Below are 17,411 nucleotides of genomic sequence, written 5' to 3'. Positions count from 1 at the left end.
TAATAAAGATCAGAGAAGAAATAAATAAAATTGAGAAGAATAAAACAATAGCAAAAATCAATGAAACCAAGAGCTGGTTCTTCGAGAAAATAAACAAAATAGATAAGCCTCTAGCCAGACTTATTAAGAAGAAAAGAGAGTCAACACAAATCAACAGTATCAGAAATGAGAAAGGAAAAATCACGACGGACCCCACGGAAATGCAAAGAATTATTGGAGAATACTATGAAAACCTATATGCTAACAAGCTGGGAAACCTAGGAGAAATGGACAACTTCCTAGAAAAATATAACCTTCCAAGATTGACCCAGGAAGAAACAGAAAATCTAAACAGACCAATTACCAGCAACGAAATTGAAGCGGTAATCCAAAAACTACCAAAGAACAAAACCCCCGGGCCAGATGGATTTACCTCGGAATTTTATCAGACATACAGGGAAGACATAATACCCATTCTCCTTAAAGTTTTCCAAAAAATAGAGGAGGAGGGGATACTCCCAAACTCATTCTATGAAGCTAACATCACCCTAATACCAAAACCAGGCAAAGACCCCACCAAAAAAGAAAACTACAGACCAATATCCCTGGTGAACGTAGATGCAAAAATACTCAATAAAATATTAGCAAACTGAATTCAAAAATACATCAAAAGGATCATACACCATGACCAAGTGGGATTCATCCCAGGGATGCAAGGATGGTACAACATTCGAAAGTCCATCAACATCATCCACCACATCAACAAAAAGAAAGACAAAAACCACATGATCATCTCCATAGATGCTGAAAAAGCATTTGACAAAGTTCAACATCCATTCATGTTAAAAACTCTCAGCAAAATGGGAATAGAGGGCAAGTACCTCAACATAATAAAGGCCATCTATGATAAACCCACAGCAAACATTATATTGAACAGCGAGAAGCTGAAAGCATTTCCGCTGAGATCGGGAACTAGACAGGGATGCCCACTCTCTCCACTGTTATTTAACATAGTACTGGAGGTCCTAGCCACGGCAATCAGACAAAATAAAGAAATACAAGGAATCCAGATTGGTAAAGAAGAAGTTAAACTGTCACTATTTGCAGATGACATGATACTGTACATAAAAAACCCTAAAGACTCCACCCCAAAACTACTAGAACTGATATCGGAATACAGCAAAGTTGCAGGATACAAAATCAACACACAGAAATCTGTGGCTTTCCTATATACTAACAATGAACCAACAGAAAGAGAAATCAGGAAAACAACTCCATTCACAATTGCATCAAAAAAAATAAAATACCTAGGAATAAACCTAACCAAAGAAGTGAAAGACTTATACTCTGAAAACTACAAGTCACTCTTAAGAGAAATTAAAGGGGACACTAACAGATGGAAACTCATCCCATGCTCGTGGCTAGGAAGAATTAATATCGTTAAAATGGCCATCCTGCCCAAAGCAATATACAGATTTGATGCAATCCCTATGAAACTACCAGCAACATTCTTCAATGAACTGGAACAAATAATTCAAAAATTCATATGGAAACACCAAAGAGCCCGAATAGCGAAAGCAATCCTGAGAAAGAAGAATAAAGTAGGGGGGATCTCACTCCCCAACTTCAAGCTCTACTATAAAGCCATAGTAATCAAGACAATTTGGTACTGGCACAAGAACAGAGCCACAGACCAATGGAACAGACTAGAGAATCCAGACATTAACCCAGACATATATGGTCAATTAATATTTGATAAAGGAGCCATGGACATACAATGGCGAAATGACAGTCTCTTCAACAGGTGGTGCTGGCAAAACTGGACAGCTACATGTAGGAGAATGAAACTGGACCATTGTCTAACCCCATATACAAAAGTAAACTCAAAATGGATCAAAGACCTGAATGTAAGCCATGAAACCATTAAACTCTTGGAAGAAAACATAGGCGAAAACCTCTTAGACATAAACATGAGTGACCTCTTCTTGAACATATCTCCCCGGGCAAGGAAAACAACAGCAAAAATGAGTAAGTGGGACTATATTAAGCTGAAAAGCTTCTGTACAGCAAAAGACACCATCAATAGAACAAGAAGGATCCCTACAGTATGGGAGAATATATTTGAAAATGACACATCCGATAAAGGCTTGACGTCCAGAATATATAAGGAGCTCACACGCCTCAACAAACAAAAAACAAATAACCCAGTTAAAAAATGGGCAGAGGAACTGAACAGACAGTTCTCCAAAAAAGAAATACAGATGGCCAACAGACACAGGAAAAGATGCTCCACATCGCTAATTATCAGAGAAATGCAAATTAAAACTACAATGAGGTATCACCTCACACCAGTAAGGATGGCTGCCATCCAAAAGACAAACAACAACATATGTTGGCGAGGCTGTGGAGAAAGGGGAACCCTCCTACACTGCTGGTGGGAATGTAAGTTAGTTCAACCATTGTGGAAAGCAGTATGGAGGTACATCAAAATGCTCAAAACAGACTTACCATTTGACCCAGGAATTCCACTCCTAGGAATTTACCCTAAGAACACAGCAATCAAGTTTGAGAAAGACAGATGCACCCCTATGTTTATTGCAGCACTATTTACAATAGCTAAGAATTGGAAGCAACCTAAATGTCCATCGATAGATGAATGGATAAAGAAGATGTGGTACATATACACAATGGAATACTACTCAGCCATAAGAAAAGGGCAAATCCAATCATTTACAGCAACATGGATGGAGCTGGAGGGTATTATGCTCAGTGAAACAAGCGAAGCGGAGAAAGAGAAATACCAAATGATTTCACTTATCTGTGGAATATAAGAACAAAGGAAAAACTGAAGGAACAAAACAGCAGCAGAATCACAGAACTCAAGAATGGACTAACAGGTACCAAAGGGAAAGGGACTGGGGAGGATGGGTGGGTAGGGAGGGATAAGGGTGGGAGAAGTAGGGGGGTATTAAGATTAACATGCATGGGGGGGTAGGAGAAAAGGGAGGGCTGTACAACATAGAGAAGGCAAGTAGTGATTCTACAACATTTTGCTATGCTGATGGACAGTGACTGTAAAGGGGTTTATAGGGGAGATCTGGTATAGGGGAGAGCCTAGTAAACATAATATTCGTCATGTAAGTGTAGATTAGTGATACCAAAAACAAAGCAAAAAAAAAAAAAAAAGGGCAGTTCCTGTGTGGTAACCTCCAATGAGTTCTACACAAGGGTATAAAGGGCATATAAAAGTGTAGGCAAAGGTCTGTTTGTGTTTATACAGAGGATCAAAGCCTAATTGGGCTACCCCGAAAATGAACTAAGATACGATATGAAAAAGAACTTCCAACATCTGCACTCTCTGGAAGTCTCATGCCACAAGATGATCATCAAAAAACTCCAACAAAGATCCACGCACTGCTACAGCTGTAGATGCACTCATCCCACCAGTTCCTGGACTTGCCATGGGAATGAGAAAGGAGATATCTAAGCTGGCCTGTGCATACAGTAAAACAACAAATTTGACTGGATCTATACTGTTGGAACTCAACCAAGAATTTGGAGAAGTGCAAATTGTAGCGCTCCAAACTCTTACAACTACAGACTATTTACTGTTAAAAGAACATATGGCATGTGAACAGTCCCCAGGAATGGGTTGTTTTAATTTGTCTGATTTCTCTCAGACTGTTCAAGTTCAGTTGGACAATATCCACCATATCATAGATAAGTTTTCACAAATGCCTAAGGTGCCTTAATGCTTTTCTTGGTTTTCACTGGAGATGGCTGGTAATTACAGATACGCTTTGGTTATGTAACTATACTCCCATTATGTTAATGTGTGTGCGCAATTTAAGTAGTAGCTTAAAACCTATATATGCTGAAGTTACTCTACAAGAAGATTTGTCAAAGAAATAATCAATCTTCCCATGTTTTCTTCCGCCTGCTACTTCTATAGCTTTTCTTCTTCCTTCCTAATTACAACCCTTAAATAGAATTCGTGCCTCATATCAAATTTACCGAGTATCATAACTCCTCCAAGTGGTAAAAATACCTCAAGACAAATGCTGGGCATAGAAGCCACAGGGCATAAATATGCAAAGAAGTAAAAAGCTAACCTTTTCAAACAATAAGGCTTCCCTCTCACTTACCAACTTCACATTTCCCTGTATGGCCCCGGAAGATGACTGGTTAGCCAGAGACGGGTAAGATTCCTCAAGGGAGGAACAACCTAAGACAGGCACAGTCGCAGGGGGGCCATCAGGTGAGAAATTGGGGATCAACAGAGGTGAGGCTTAGAACCTCACCCCCCCTGTTCTGAGAGAAATCTTTTGCATATGTGGATGTTTTATTGCCCTGGTCTAGCTTGGATTAACACATAGTCTACAGGCACACACCTGATCATCTACATTTGCTCTCTTACAACACTAAACTATGTTTTCTACCTTTATCTTGCATCTACCTACCACTTCAGCATTTTATTAAAAATAATAATAATAAAGAGAGAAATGTGGTATCCACATATAAATCAAGTATAAAAACCAAATGAGTATTCATATTTGAACTGATTGTTTAGAGTTTATAATGCATGAGCAAAACCGAAAGTTTCTGTGATGACTGCCCTTGTACTGTTCACGATGTAACTTATTCATTATGTAAGAATTTGTTCTACATGTAAGAACTTGTTTGTTATGCCTCAGAAGATTAGAGACTGACGAAAATTAGGCTTGGTGTGGATTAATGATTGTGCATTGAGCACTGACTCCCCTATACAGAATTTTATTGTCGTTAACAACCATTTGATCAATAAATATGAGAGATGCCCTCACAAAAAAAAAAAAAAAAAAAAAAGGACAGACTTCCAATGGTAAAATAAATAAGTAACCGGGATGTAATGTATAGCATAAGGAATATAGTCAAGATATTGTAACAGCTTGGTATGGTGATAGCTGGAACCTAGAATTATGTATATAAATGTTCTACCACTGTGTTGTACACTTGAAACTAATGTAATGTAATACTGTGCGTCAACTACCCTTCAATAAAAGATAATTATTTAAAAAAAAAAAAAAATCACTCTAAAAAAAAAAAAAAAAAAAAAAGCAAAGTCTTTAAAAAAGAAAAGTGAAACTGAACAAATTTGTTGTTAACTTACAAAAATAATTTCCTTAGCACAAATCTTAGAAACTTTTTCAAATAAGACGTTTCCACGTAACCTGTTGTGGAAGAAGGCATTGGACATGGAGGTTAAAATTTTAAACTAAAATGAGCTTATTGTGAGTAGGTGCTACTAGAGAGGTTTTGAGAAGAGAGAGATGTTTGTGACCTATTTTCAAGAGAGATTGTGAATATGGCAAATCTTCTAAGTTTTTTCCAGTGAATTGTACTTGTTTTAGTCCAGTGACTCTCAGTGATCTCAACAAGAGCAGCACACCCCTTTCAGAATGCACTTTGGAAAATTGTGAGGGTATTTTGATTGCTGTAGTGAATGAGGGTGCTGTGCGTACATGTCCTGCAGTGTCTCAGACAGTCAACTTCAGTGAAGATTTGTTCTGCATCCCCTCGACTTTTGTATATCCTGCAGGCTAACCCCTCTACAAATGTTAATTGATAGTGTTGTACTTACTAATACTAAAAACTCTTCAGGAGAAATTAAATAGAAAGTTTAAGTTAGAAGGTTGTTGTCCTAGATTTCTGTTGCCTAACAAAATACCACAAGCTTAACAGCTTAAAACAACACTCATTTATTAGCTCAGAGTTCTGTAGGTCAGAAGCTAGGCTTCACTGGGTTCTCTGCTCAGGGTCTCAAAAAACTGAAATCCAGGTGTCAGCCAGACTAGCTCTTATCTGGAGGCTCTGAGGAAGAATCTGTTTCTAATTCATTCAGCTTGTTGGCAGAATCCGGCTCCTGTGGTTGTAGGTGTGAGGTCCCATTTCTTTGCTAGCTGTCAGCTGAAGGTCAGGCCTAGTAGCTCCTAGAGGCTGCTCTCTAGTCCCTGCACATGGCCCCCTCTACCTTTGAAAGCAACAGTGGCACATTGAGTCTCTTGTTTGAATATCTCTGACTTCCCCTTCTGCTACCAGCCAGAGAAAACTCTCTGCTTTATAGGGCTCACCTGGTTGGATCAGGTCTACCCATAAAATCTCCATATCTTAAAATCAGTTGACTGAGGATTTCAGTTACATGTGCAAAATTCCTGCAGTGCAGGATCTAGACTGGTATTTGAGTACATAACCAAGGAACAGGGATCTTGGGGAATCATCTTCAGAATTCTGGCGACCACAGTTGGTATAAAGAGAGAGCCTAAGTGAGTAAAGATATTATCTCAAAATAATTGAGTGATTTGTTCACTCAGCACATTCTGTTCTGAATTACAGCACTTCCAGCTTGCATATTTAGTTGAAAAGGATTTCAGTGTATTTGATGGTTACTGCAAAAGCAGTTAAACCAATTCAAAATACATAATGAGATCTGAGATTCCTGTTCAGACTTCAATTACTAAGTTAGTGAAGACATGTAAAATTCAAGGATCTTAGTAGATTTCTTTAATATACGTATTTTAGTAATTCATATTATTGCCCTTTGGGGGGATCATTATAGTCTTTCAGTTTTATTCTAAAACTATCCCCAGGCTATTACACAACTGCTTTATTGCCTCTTGTATTACTGTTTGTCTCACCCATCTTATCTTCCTTGTTTGAAATTCAGTTTCAAAGAATAACTTCTCCAAAGTCTTTCTACAGATTAGACACTGATTGTGTGTCTCAGTGGGATTTCAAGGCAGAGGATATGTTTTCTGTAATACATTCTTCCCACCCCATCCCATGATATAACTTGGGATTATTTTGACACCACACTTAGAAATAAGTAAAACCAAGCTCATTTGCAGTAATATCATACTTCCTTGTTTTCTCTACTTCCACTTACTTACCTTGGCATATGTAGGTAGCTTATGTATGAATGTCATTTTAGAGTAGGAAGGGAGGCATTATAAAATATATATGATTAAAAAGGAGAGATTGGATCTAATAGGACTAAGACCTACTCTTCTATCACACAAAGAAAACAGAGCTCTTAAGCACTGTATGTCCTGTTGTTAAATCAGCAGCATGGATGTCTTGCCACCTACATGGAGAGAATAGGTTTTCTGTCTAGGCACTGTCATCTGTCTTGCCTCAGAGAATGCTGTTCATGTCTTTCATTCCTCATTTTAATCTACACATGTCTTTTAGTTTTTCTCAACTTTGAAGCAGGAGGTTCGATTTAATGTTTTAATATTTACACATTTGATGTTCTTAGCAGTGTTTTCTTCTGAAAATTATTTTAAGATCTCCAGTATTGTAATTCTTTTGTTCTCTTACCAGTTAACAACAAATCAGTGCAGCTTCATTTTTTTTAACCCAAAGCCCCTCTCACCTTCAAAAAAAACATGATGAAATAGGTTTTGAGCACAGAGTCTTATCAGGCATGTTTTAATAAGCTAAATCTTGTCAAGTAGTGGCTTTAGCTATCTTGTAACTTAATGGTACAATGAAATAATATAGAAAAATCAGTAGAGTAGAAATAAAACCTAGGTTCTTCATTGTGGACATCACTTACCTTGGGCAAGTTGAACAGCTTTTGTAAGCCTTGGTGTGCTTGTCTACAAGTAGAGGCATCTGTCCTGCCTGTCTGCCCTGGTTATTGTTAGGATCAAACAACACAATGACTGCTAGAGAGATACAAATTCTAAAGTGCACTACATTAGCTGTTAGGTCTTATCATCTAGGAAAGCTTTGGTTATTAAATCTGTCTTGTTGATAGCTTCAGATCACTACCATCACCAGGTTAAAGCAATGCTGGATACAGGATGAATTGGAAGGGTATTTAGAAGAACCTGATTGACCAGTGGGATGGCCACTGAGATGAGAGGAGATAGCAGTCTCATTCAAGGCACTGGAACTAAGAAACAGGGAAGACAGATGCCAGCAGCAGTGGCAGGACTTGGAAATCAGTTGGACTTGGAGGTGAAGGAAGCAAAGTGGCTGAATCTGAGAGACAGGGAAGTGGTATAGCAGTTAAATGAAGGAAGGAAGGGACGAGCTTCCCCTGGAGGCGTACCGTGTGCGAGCAGCTGCTGCACACCTAGATGGAGATAGCCAAGAGCAGTCTGGAAAGTGGGCCTACAGCACAGAGATCTGGGGTTTCAGATGACTGGGAACACATCTGTAATGAGATCATCAAATCAGACACAATGGGAACTGAGGTTGGAGCTGTGGAGAGTGTCTGCATTAAAGGGCCTGTTGGGCAAGAGGAGTCAACAAAGGCTCTTCTGACCCTGTGTTCCATCCATAGTCTGTGATGGTTCTGTTCTGTAGCTTTTACACCTGCAGCTTTTACAAGGTTATGTATTATAAAAGAGGTCCTTGACAGCTGATAGGACTGCAGTGAGATTTTCTCCTTAGGAAATCTTCCACAGATACCCAAACTAAAAACCTAACAAGAATTTACATTTTGTTAAATAGCCAAGTTTAAAAATGGAATGTTTGTTTTTTAAATTCAGTACTGCTGGCAGACATTGCTCTATTTTTACTGATAGGCTAGTTTATATGAACTATATTAATTGTTGATCTTTACTAATTCAATTCTTTCCCCTTTTTTTCCTCTAGGTTTTACACTGTGCAATAGGTAAGTATGGAAGTCCTCCCTCCTATGTACCGTGGATTTTGCATTTTTTTAAAGTCATAAATGATAGGTTGTTTTGATTCTTACTGAATATTGAGAAAACTAAACTATTTAATCATTATATATAAAACTGCTTACATTGGTATGGCTTTTGGTTTCTAAAATCACAGGTACTATTTAGATGTTATCACTGAACCTTTTATTAATAAATGTCACAGGTATTTTACTTTGTCAACTTAAGGAGGTCTCTCTTACCTCGTTACAAGGATAACAGAAACACTAGCATATGTATAAAAATGTGACTTGGGGTCCTGATTCTGAACAATACTGAAAGCCCCCTCTGTGATCACTTAAATGTTATATTCTCTTTCCTTATCTTTAAAGTAGAATTGCCACATATATTGCCTACCTCCTAGATGAGTATTTAAAGCATGTGAGAGGGATTGGAAAAACTTAAGTACAAAGGGTTATACAAATGTAAGGGATTTCTACCAAAAGCTAATACCAGTGTGTTCTCTTTTGGGGGAAAGGGAGAGTCATCAAATTCTGCTGTAGAACTGAGGTATAGCTTCTCTTCTAGGGGTGGGCTAGACCCCTCTAATTAAATAGAAATTGATTCTGGAAAGTTGACAGGTGCTGTTAAGCCCATAGTGATTGCTGTGCATCTAGACTTGGCTCTCAAAGGAGGAGTTGAAGTTCATACTTGCTCAGAAGCACCAAAGGTCTGAAAACTCAAGAACTAGCCATCCAAACCATTATGGCCCTGATGAACTTAGTTCACAAATTCAGTGGGTACTTAGTGCATTCAGGGGACTTTGCTTGGCACTGGGGAATTCTGAGATGAGGAGACTTAGTTCAGGAGGACACGGGTCAACATGACAGGCTGTCCCCTGAGGGTCTGGCAGGGGTCACCATGATACCTGGCCCCATTACTGTTGAGGAAGACAGAGCACCTTCATTATAGAGAGTTGTACCTTGGCAATTTTCCTACTAGGAAGGAGGTCTATGATTAGGGATTTCTCAGGTGATTTGCAGAATTTTGTATGCAGGTGTCTATTTATTTTAGGGGTTGGTGTGTAGAATTTGTGACTCTCAGTAGAGTCTCAGAGGAATGCGTGGTCCCCAGGAGGGATCACTGCTGTAGAACTTTGAGCAAGAGATTTGGAAGGGGCTTGGGGACTCATCTGTTCATCGTCAGTTTCTCAGGAAAGGTTAAGGGGCCCTAACCCACGTCACACGGCCAGTAAATGGTGGACCTTTGGACCCAGGTCAGTTTGGGCCAGAGCCTGCTCGACTGATCTGATTTGATGGCGAATGGGTTTTAGCTGATGTATAATCTCACACATTTCTTTTTTAATCCTTTGTCTACAATTTTGAGGTGAAAAATTTTGTCCCTTAAATGGTAAATGAATTTGAAGCCTAAGCTTGTAGATCCGGGGATACATTTGGCCAGAGAGAGTTCTGGACCCACTCAAGCCTTCTCCACGTGCCTGAATCCTGTGCCCCTGTTCTCCCCACTGTCTCAGCCTCTAGCTGCCTCCATACACAGCTCGTAGATGCGAATATTTTCTGAGCATGTGTATTTTTATTTATTGTAGTTAATATTTCATTGTATTTTAATGCCCAAATTCCCTTTATCTGTTTTAGAATGTATTCTCATACCTCTCTATAAAATTTCTACCCTTGGAAATAAAGTATATTCTGACAAGTACATCTATCTGTTTATATGGATCTTGAGTGAGTGCCTAGCCAGCGGGTGTCAGATGCTGCGGTTGTTTGGCGGTGCAAGCAGAAAGGTGATCAGTGTCAGGCTCGGCTTCAGGAGGACCACAGTCAGGAGGACACCCTTCTGAGCTCCTCCGGCTGGATACCCTCCAGAGACAAATGTTCATATCACACTCTGATGGTTTGCTGACAGGTGTCCCCAGGGCCTAGCATTGTGCCTGACACACAGTAGACACTTAAAACTTTTTCCTCAAAGACCTTGTTCTGTCATGATTCTCTCTCCTGCATCATCACCCTTCGTCAGCTACCTTTTCCTTCTCAGCTTTCAGAATGCTCAGAGTGCTCCACCCTAGCAATAATTGTTATCCTAACCTTTGCCCTCTGCCTCCCTTAGGATCACACAACTGCTCTGCATCCCTCTTAGCAGATTTATGGTAGACTCTTTCTGCTTCCTCGCCCCATTTATCCCTTAACCCAGCAGTTGGGTTTCTGGCTCCCTCAGCCTACTAAAATTGCCTTTTGGCCTAAAATCAAGAGCTTCTGCTAAATTTTGAGGGCACATTTGGAATTTACTGGACTTGTCAGCCACATTGGGTGCCACTGATGACTCCCTCTGGTTTTTCTTGTCCTCTGGGGGTGCTTTTTCTTTGGGGGCTTCTCTTTCTCACCCCTTAATTGTTGGTATTTCATTGCCCTTTGGACTGAATGTACCCTCTGCAGGTGACCTCTTCCCTTCTCTGACTCCAAGCCACATCTACACCGGGACTCCAAACTCATGCATCCACCTCCTGCATGCCCGCTCCTGGATACACCTCCTCCTCAACAGACTCAGATTCCCAGGCTTGTTCTGCCTCCCATGTTCTCTGCCAGGGGTACCTCCAGCCACCAGCCATTCAGTCCCCTAACCTAGACCTAGAGCTCATCAATGGTGCTCCTGTCCCCCTCCCCCACTCCCATAGCCAGGTAGTCATCAAATTTTGTCAGTTGTGTTGCGCTAATATTTCTCAGGATTGTCCTGTTTTTTCATCGACAATAATAAAAACAGTTCCCATTTAGTGAGCATTTACTATGTTGCAGTGCTTTACATTTATTATCTCATTACTTTGCATTTTACAGTTGACAAGACTGAGGCTTAGACAGTTTTCTGTCTTTAAGAGTTCACTCTGTAAATAAGCCCTAGAGGCAGGAGTTGAACATGTGGCTCTGTGGCTCCAACTCCATACTTCACACAGCCCCCAAAGATTGAGCTCAAGGGTAATAATAAACATGTCACTTCCATGCTTAAATCCCTTCACTGGTTTAAACTTTTGTTAAAATTTGGACCCTGTCCACCTCCCCAGTCTTCCCTGGGCCCATTCTCTGCCATTCATTCCATGCTTCAGCAACTCTGACCTGCCTGTGGGTCCCCTATGTACCACGCTACTGCACTGCTTCCTGCCTCTGGTCTGTGCCCAGGTTTTGCCTGGAATGAGCAGCCATCCCTACCACCCAATGGCTAGACTTGGTGCCATTCTTTACTTTTCTGTAATGCCCTACACTTCACTCTTACATCCTTTTCCACAGTGTATCACGCTCTCTCATTGTACCTGTATCCCACACCAGCACCACTGACTTTTGAGAAGAAACTGTTTCTTATTTCTGTATCTCAGCACCTAACAGTACATGGTGAAAACTTGTTGCAAAGTGATTTTAGTTCCTTAAAAAAATTTTTTTAACAGTAAGAATAACTTGGCTGTTTTCAATCATTAGCCTAAAGGCAACGCTTTTTTTTTTCTCACACAACTTAAGTTTATTTTTGGAATGATGGTTTATTTTCCTGTGGCTTTCTGAAACTTTTCACTGTAACAACTTGGTCTTTTAAAAACTTATTTTAGAGCCTTGAGATGTCTTTAGTTTATATATTGTTGATGAAAATTCTGGACCTGTCAGACCTGGATTATTTACTAGCTGAGTGACTTCCAGGAAGTAACTCAACCTTTATTCCCCCTTTTTTTCCCAGCAGTTAAAGAGGGATAGAGGTACCTACCTTCCAGGGTTATTGGGAAAATGAAAAGGCACATGCATGAAAAACACTTAGCGTAATGTCTGAAATGCGATGATGTTGAAAATTGCCCAATAAAATGATAGCTGTCTTTTTTAACTAAAGCAATGTAATGCCATAGAACATGAAAAGTTTTATTCTGTCCCCACTGTAATGTTGAATATTTAGACTTATATAAATGTAACTCTCCCATAGTCTTATGTTTCTTAAATTATCACTTCTGTGGGAGTGAGTACTTCAGGGCCACTTACTCTTAGCATGGGTTGGAGTTGCTACTTACTTGTGTCTGTGACAATGCAAGTTGGCAAAAGTAGCCTCTGAAACAACAAGCTAAACTTCCGTACTAGGGCTTCATTTCTGGGAGAACGGCAAGCCTTCTGTCCTTGCAGACGGGTCCCCATGCCTGGCTTCTTCAGAGTAGGTTGGCTGTTCCCCACTGACAATGCAGGGACAAGGTTTCTTTTTGGGGGAGGGAAGGCAAGTGGTGGCTCTTTGGAACATATTGGGGATATATATCTTTTCTAACTGAAATATAACTGACATGTAACACTGTATTTCAGGTGTGTTGCATAGTGACTTGATATATGTATATATTGCAAAGTGATGACCGTAAGAAGTTTAGTTAACATCCATCTCCTCACACAGTTAAAATAAATTTTTCTCGTGATGAGATTGTTTAAGATCTACTCTTTCAGTAACTTTCAAATGTGCAATCCAGGCTTATTGGCTGTACTTGCCATGCTGTACATTATATCCCCAGGACTTAAGTGTCTTCAACTGGAAGTTTGTACCTCCTTCATCCATTTCCCCCATCCTCATCCCCCACCTCTGGCAAACAGCAGTCTGTTCCCAGGGTTTATGAGTGTGTGGTTTGGTTTGGTTTGGTTTCTAGATTCTGTGTATAAGTGAGATCATACAGTATTTGTCTTTCTCTGGAACAGGATTTCTTAAATGCTCTGATTGCAGCTTTCAAACCAGGATTTGTAGCACTTTATATTTATGCAATGTTTTTCCTTTTGGAAATGAGAATTTTAAAAAATTTCATTTTGAGTAATTTCTTTCACAGGTTTGCAAAGAAAAGTTGTGGTTTCTTTATTCATGGGGTACAGTTTGTATTGAAAGATTTATTACCTATTTTTCTATGTTGTGTTCAAGAATAGTTTACAGAGGAGGTGCATGGGATGTCGTCGGTGGTTCTCAGCTAACTGGAATGTGGTTCCCCCACTTTGTTGGGATTAACATTAGAGGTGGAGGTGTGGCATAGTACATTTGTACAATGTACTTCACACTGGAAATTATACTGTCAATATAAATACCTTTAGAAGTGCTCTGAAGACTGTAGACAGGAACTCAGTCATAGCCCAGAGGGTATTATGTCTAAAGTTGAGTATTAGTCCTTTGATATCATCTACAGGCAAGGAGAAAAGCCCTTTCACTTAGGTCTCCTAGATTTCAAGTGTTTGCTGTATGTGTTGGCTTGCTTGTATTCCTCTCTCAAGCTGATGGCACCTTTTATTTAATTATTTTTAAAAAAGTGAATTTTAAGAAATTCACAGTCACCTTAACATTAGCAGGTAGCATATGACTTCTAAAATTCTATTAGGGAATAAATGGTATCAGGGAGGAAAGGGAGTAGCTGCTAGGAAGACAAGCTTCCCCCATCTCCTACTACCTGAAATATTTTCCCTTCCACCAGTTAGAGTGAACTAAGTCTCCAAACTGCAATGCACCTACCCCCCACTTTGAGAGGGCCAAGCTTTCATTGGTCATTTACAATGCAATATTGTAAAGGAACCACTAACCCATGTTATTAAAACTGAACCCTCCATGTTGTAGCAGAAAAGAACTTTGGAAGGAAAGTATCCTGGAGGGATGGGGTAATTCATCTGGATTTGCTCTCCTGGAACTCTGCTTTCACCCCTGCGCCCAGGCCTCAGAGGTATGGCTGGGCACAAAACATAACTACTTTATTTGGACAAAATAATTCAGGGACAGGTTCCACTTACCTTAGTTGACATTTTAAAAATGAACTTTACCCAACAGTGTTGAAGAACAAGAAGGGAATAAGTTTCAAAAATACAAACAGTATAAAAATAGCCATAATTCCCAAAGTACAAGTTTCTTATCCTGAGATTTACCTCCCCTTTTGTCACCGGAGCTGAGACAGCTTTGTGTGGACCTTGCTGGCTCTCCTCCACCATGTTCTTGATGTGCTCAACCCTGAGGACCCCCCTTATCCAAGCCCAATTTTCCGGCCCCCTCAAAAAGATGAATAAAAGTCATTTTGTGTTTAGAGTCAGACAGTGCTTTCTGCCTGGGGGTGTGTTCGGCGGTAGTTACAGCAGAGAGAGGAAGGAGCCTTTTCAAATGGGAAAATGGACTTACCCTTTCCCAGCAGGCTAGCCTGCATCCTCTGCCTAGAGGCTTCAAAGGCTCCCCCCAGCCTCCTAGAGCTGCCTGGGTGCAGTGGGAAGGCTCTTCACCTGGGTAGGAGGTTACCAAACTCAACCTTCACTCTTTGCACTTCTGCCTTTGTCATTTATTAGTGCAGTGATTTCCCAGCATCCTGACACCAGAGCTCGTATGAAGCTCATACGACCATGTTCAAAGTGTAATCTTTGCAGTATCAGGCAAGACCTTCGGGCCAGCCCAGCCTAGTCTGCCTCTGCCTGGACTCTTCGTTCATTCTGTTGCATCCTCATCATATTTTGCCTCCTCCCCTCCAGAGAGGGAGAGAAGAGGAAGGAACAATAGTTTTAGCATCTGCATCTTCTGTGCCTGATGCCCAAAGATTCAGCCCCTGTTCTCTGAATAAATCTTGCATCTTCGCATCTCCATAATTTTATACATACTGTGACCTTTGCCTGGAACACCTAGTTCTGTTAGTTGTTGCCTTCTTTGTGTGAATGTACTGAGGTGAAGGGAAGGGATAAATAGAGCATGTTCATTGAGAGCCCAGAGAGCCTGAGCAGGTCAGGTGAGAGACACCCAGACTCATGCACATCGCCTGACATCTAGCAAGCACGTGGTAAGCTGTGGCAGCTCTTCTGTTCGTTATCAGGGACCAAAACATAACCCCAAGGGCTTCTGTGCCCAGTTGGAGTTCAGAAATAAGGAAAGCCGTGAAGGGAACCTAGAGCAGGGGTTTTTGTCTTCAACCATCCTTGCAGGAACAACTAAGGGTTTGGTTTGAATGGAAACCTCTTATCGAAGTACAAATAACCTTCTCTGTAAGATAGCATCATCTTGCTGCCCAGTCCATCAGGAACCAAGCAAGGCAAACTAACTGTAGTGGGACAAGTCAGGCATTGTCCTTCTGGGCTTTAGTTTTCACATCTGAAAAACTGAGTTGGACTATATAATAGATGATCTCTAACATGCCTTACAGCTGGATGTTCTGAAATTCCATGAAAGCGTAACTATGATGTAGCTGCAGAGGTGAATTTCAGTTATCTGAGTAGTAATATAAAAGGAGGATATGCTAGGTGCTTAAATGTACCTATGTATTACTATTAGGAAACTTATTTCAAGTACAGTATTTGTCCCCCCTCTCAACATATTTTGAAAGCCGCATCACAAAGCAGAATTGGAATGGGAGATACACACGTACACTCACAGACACCTGACTTTTATAGTATGTATTTACCCATGATCATCACTAGATGGCATCCTAGTATTAGTAAGGAGATTTTCTCTTGGAGGTTTCGGGACTTGTAATAAAAATAGTTATGAGTCAGTAGCTGAAACTGAGGAATGAGGAAGTTAACTAGAAAAGAAAAATGGACGTTTTTCTGTCATTCTGGGGTGACTTCATCATTAATATTTGAGGTAATGAAAAGCTGAACTCTGCATTGCCTCGATGATTACCTTATTTTTATAAGCCACAAGGTATCTTTAAATTCTAAAATGAATCTAATTTGCTTAATTAAAAAGCTGGAGGCAGAAAATATTTCAGAAGTCTGTGGTGAGATTGTGACAGTAGTAATATTTTTAGTGTCAAAAGCTAGATAAATTCCAACAAAACCGGAAGCACCGTCTAGTGACCAAATTGAGTAAATTCCATTGAACCCAAAAAGTGAAAGCTTAGGTTATCTTTTAGCAAAAGAATTAATTTGATTTCTGATTCTCTTGCAAGTGTTAAATGGTTAAATAATGTATTAATCAAGTGAGCAGGTTAGGAATATTTGTGTGATAGTTGTGTATGTCTTCTTTTATCATTCTGTATCACTTTCCTGGAGAGGATTTTTTTTCCTTTTTATTCGTAATGAATATCTTTCCAAAATTTTTTTCTTTCAATAACAGTTATATCTCACTATGTTCTTAAAAGTAACAATTTGCTTTTAAGATTCATCCATGTCTTTGCATGGCGTGATAGCTCATTCGTTTTTATGGATAAAAACTTTTATCTGTTTACCTATTGAAGGACATCTTGATTCTTTTCCTTTTGGGATGATTCTGAATAGTATATTCTAGTATATACTTAGTACCACAGTTGTTGGATTGTATAATAAGACTCTTAGTTTAGCTTTGTAAGAAACCTCTACACTGTCTTCCAGAGTGACTGTATCACTTTGCACTCCCCACAGCAACTTATGAGTCCCTGTTGCTCAGCATCCTTGCCAGCAATTGATATTTCCCATTTTAGCCATTCTTATATACATGTCTTTGTTTTGATTTTCATTTCTTGAATGACAAGTGATGTTGCATGTCTTTTTGTATTCTTATTTGCCATCTATATATCTTCTTTGATAAGACATCTGTTCAGATCTTTTGCCCATTTTTTTAATTGGGTCATTTGTTTTCTTGTTGAGAGTTAAGAATTCTTACTGTATTTTGGATACAAATCCTTTATCATATATTAGCAAATAATTCTCCCATCTGTGACATGCCTTTCATTCTCTTAATAGTATCTTTTACAAAGCACAAATTTTTATTTTTAATAAAGTCCAACTTAACCAATTTTTTCTTCCATGGATCACGTTTTTGGTGTTGTATCTACAATTACCA

General features: G+C 39.7%; 1 protein-coding gene across 1 annotated transcript in view; it reads left to right on the top strand.

Annotated features, from left to right (window-relative positions):
• The window catches only part of HACD2 (3-hydroxyacyl-CoA dehydratase 2), an 89,463-nt gene that overhangs the window by 14,097 nt on the left and 57,955 nt on the right, over positions 1–17,411 (top strand). The window contains exon 3 of the mRNA XM_036905593.2: positions 8,623–8,641. Within this exon, the coding sequence (XP_036761488.2) occupies positions 8,623–8,641 (19 nt within the window). The remainder of the gene's footprint in view (positions 1–8,622; positions 8,642–17,411) is intronic.

Source organism: Manis pentadactyla, chromosome 1 (assembly GCF_030020395.1).
Source record: "Manis pentadactyla isolate mManPen7 chromosome 1, mManPen7.hap1, whole genome shotgun sequence".
Taxonomy (NCBI): domain Eukaryota; kingdom Metazoa; phylum Chordata; class Mammalia; order Pholidota; family Manidae; genus Manis; species Manis pentadactyla.
Note: the sequence above shows the minus strand (reverse complement) of the source record. Positions and strands in the feature narration are given on the sequence as shown.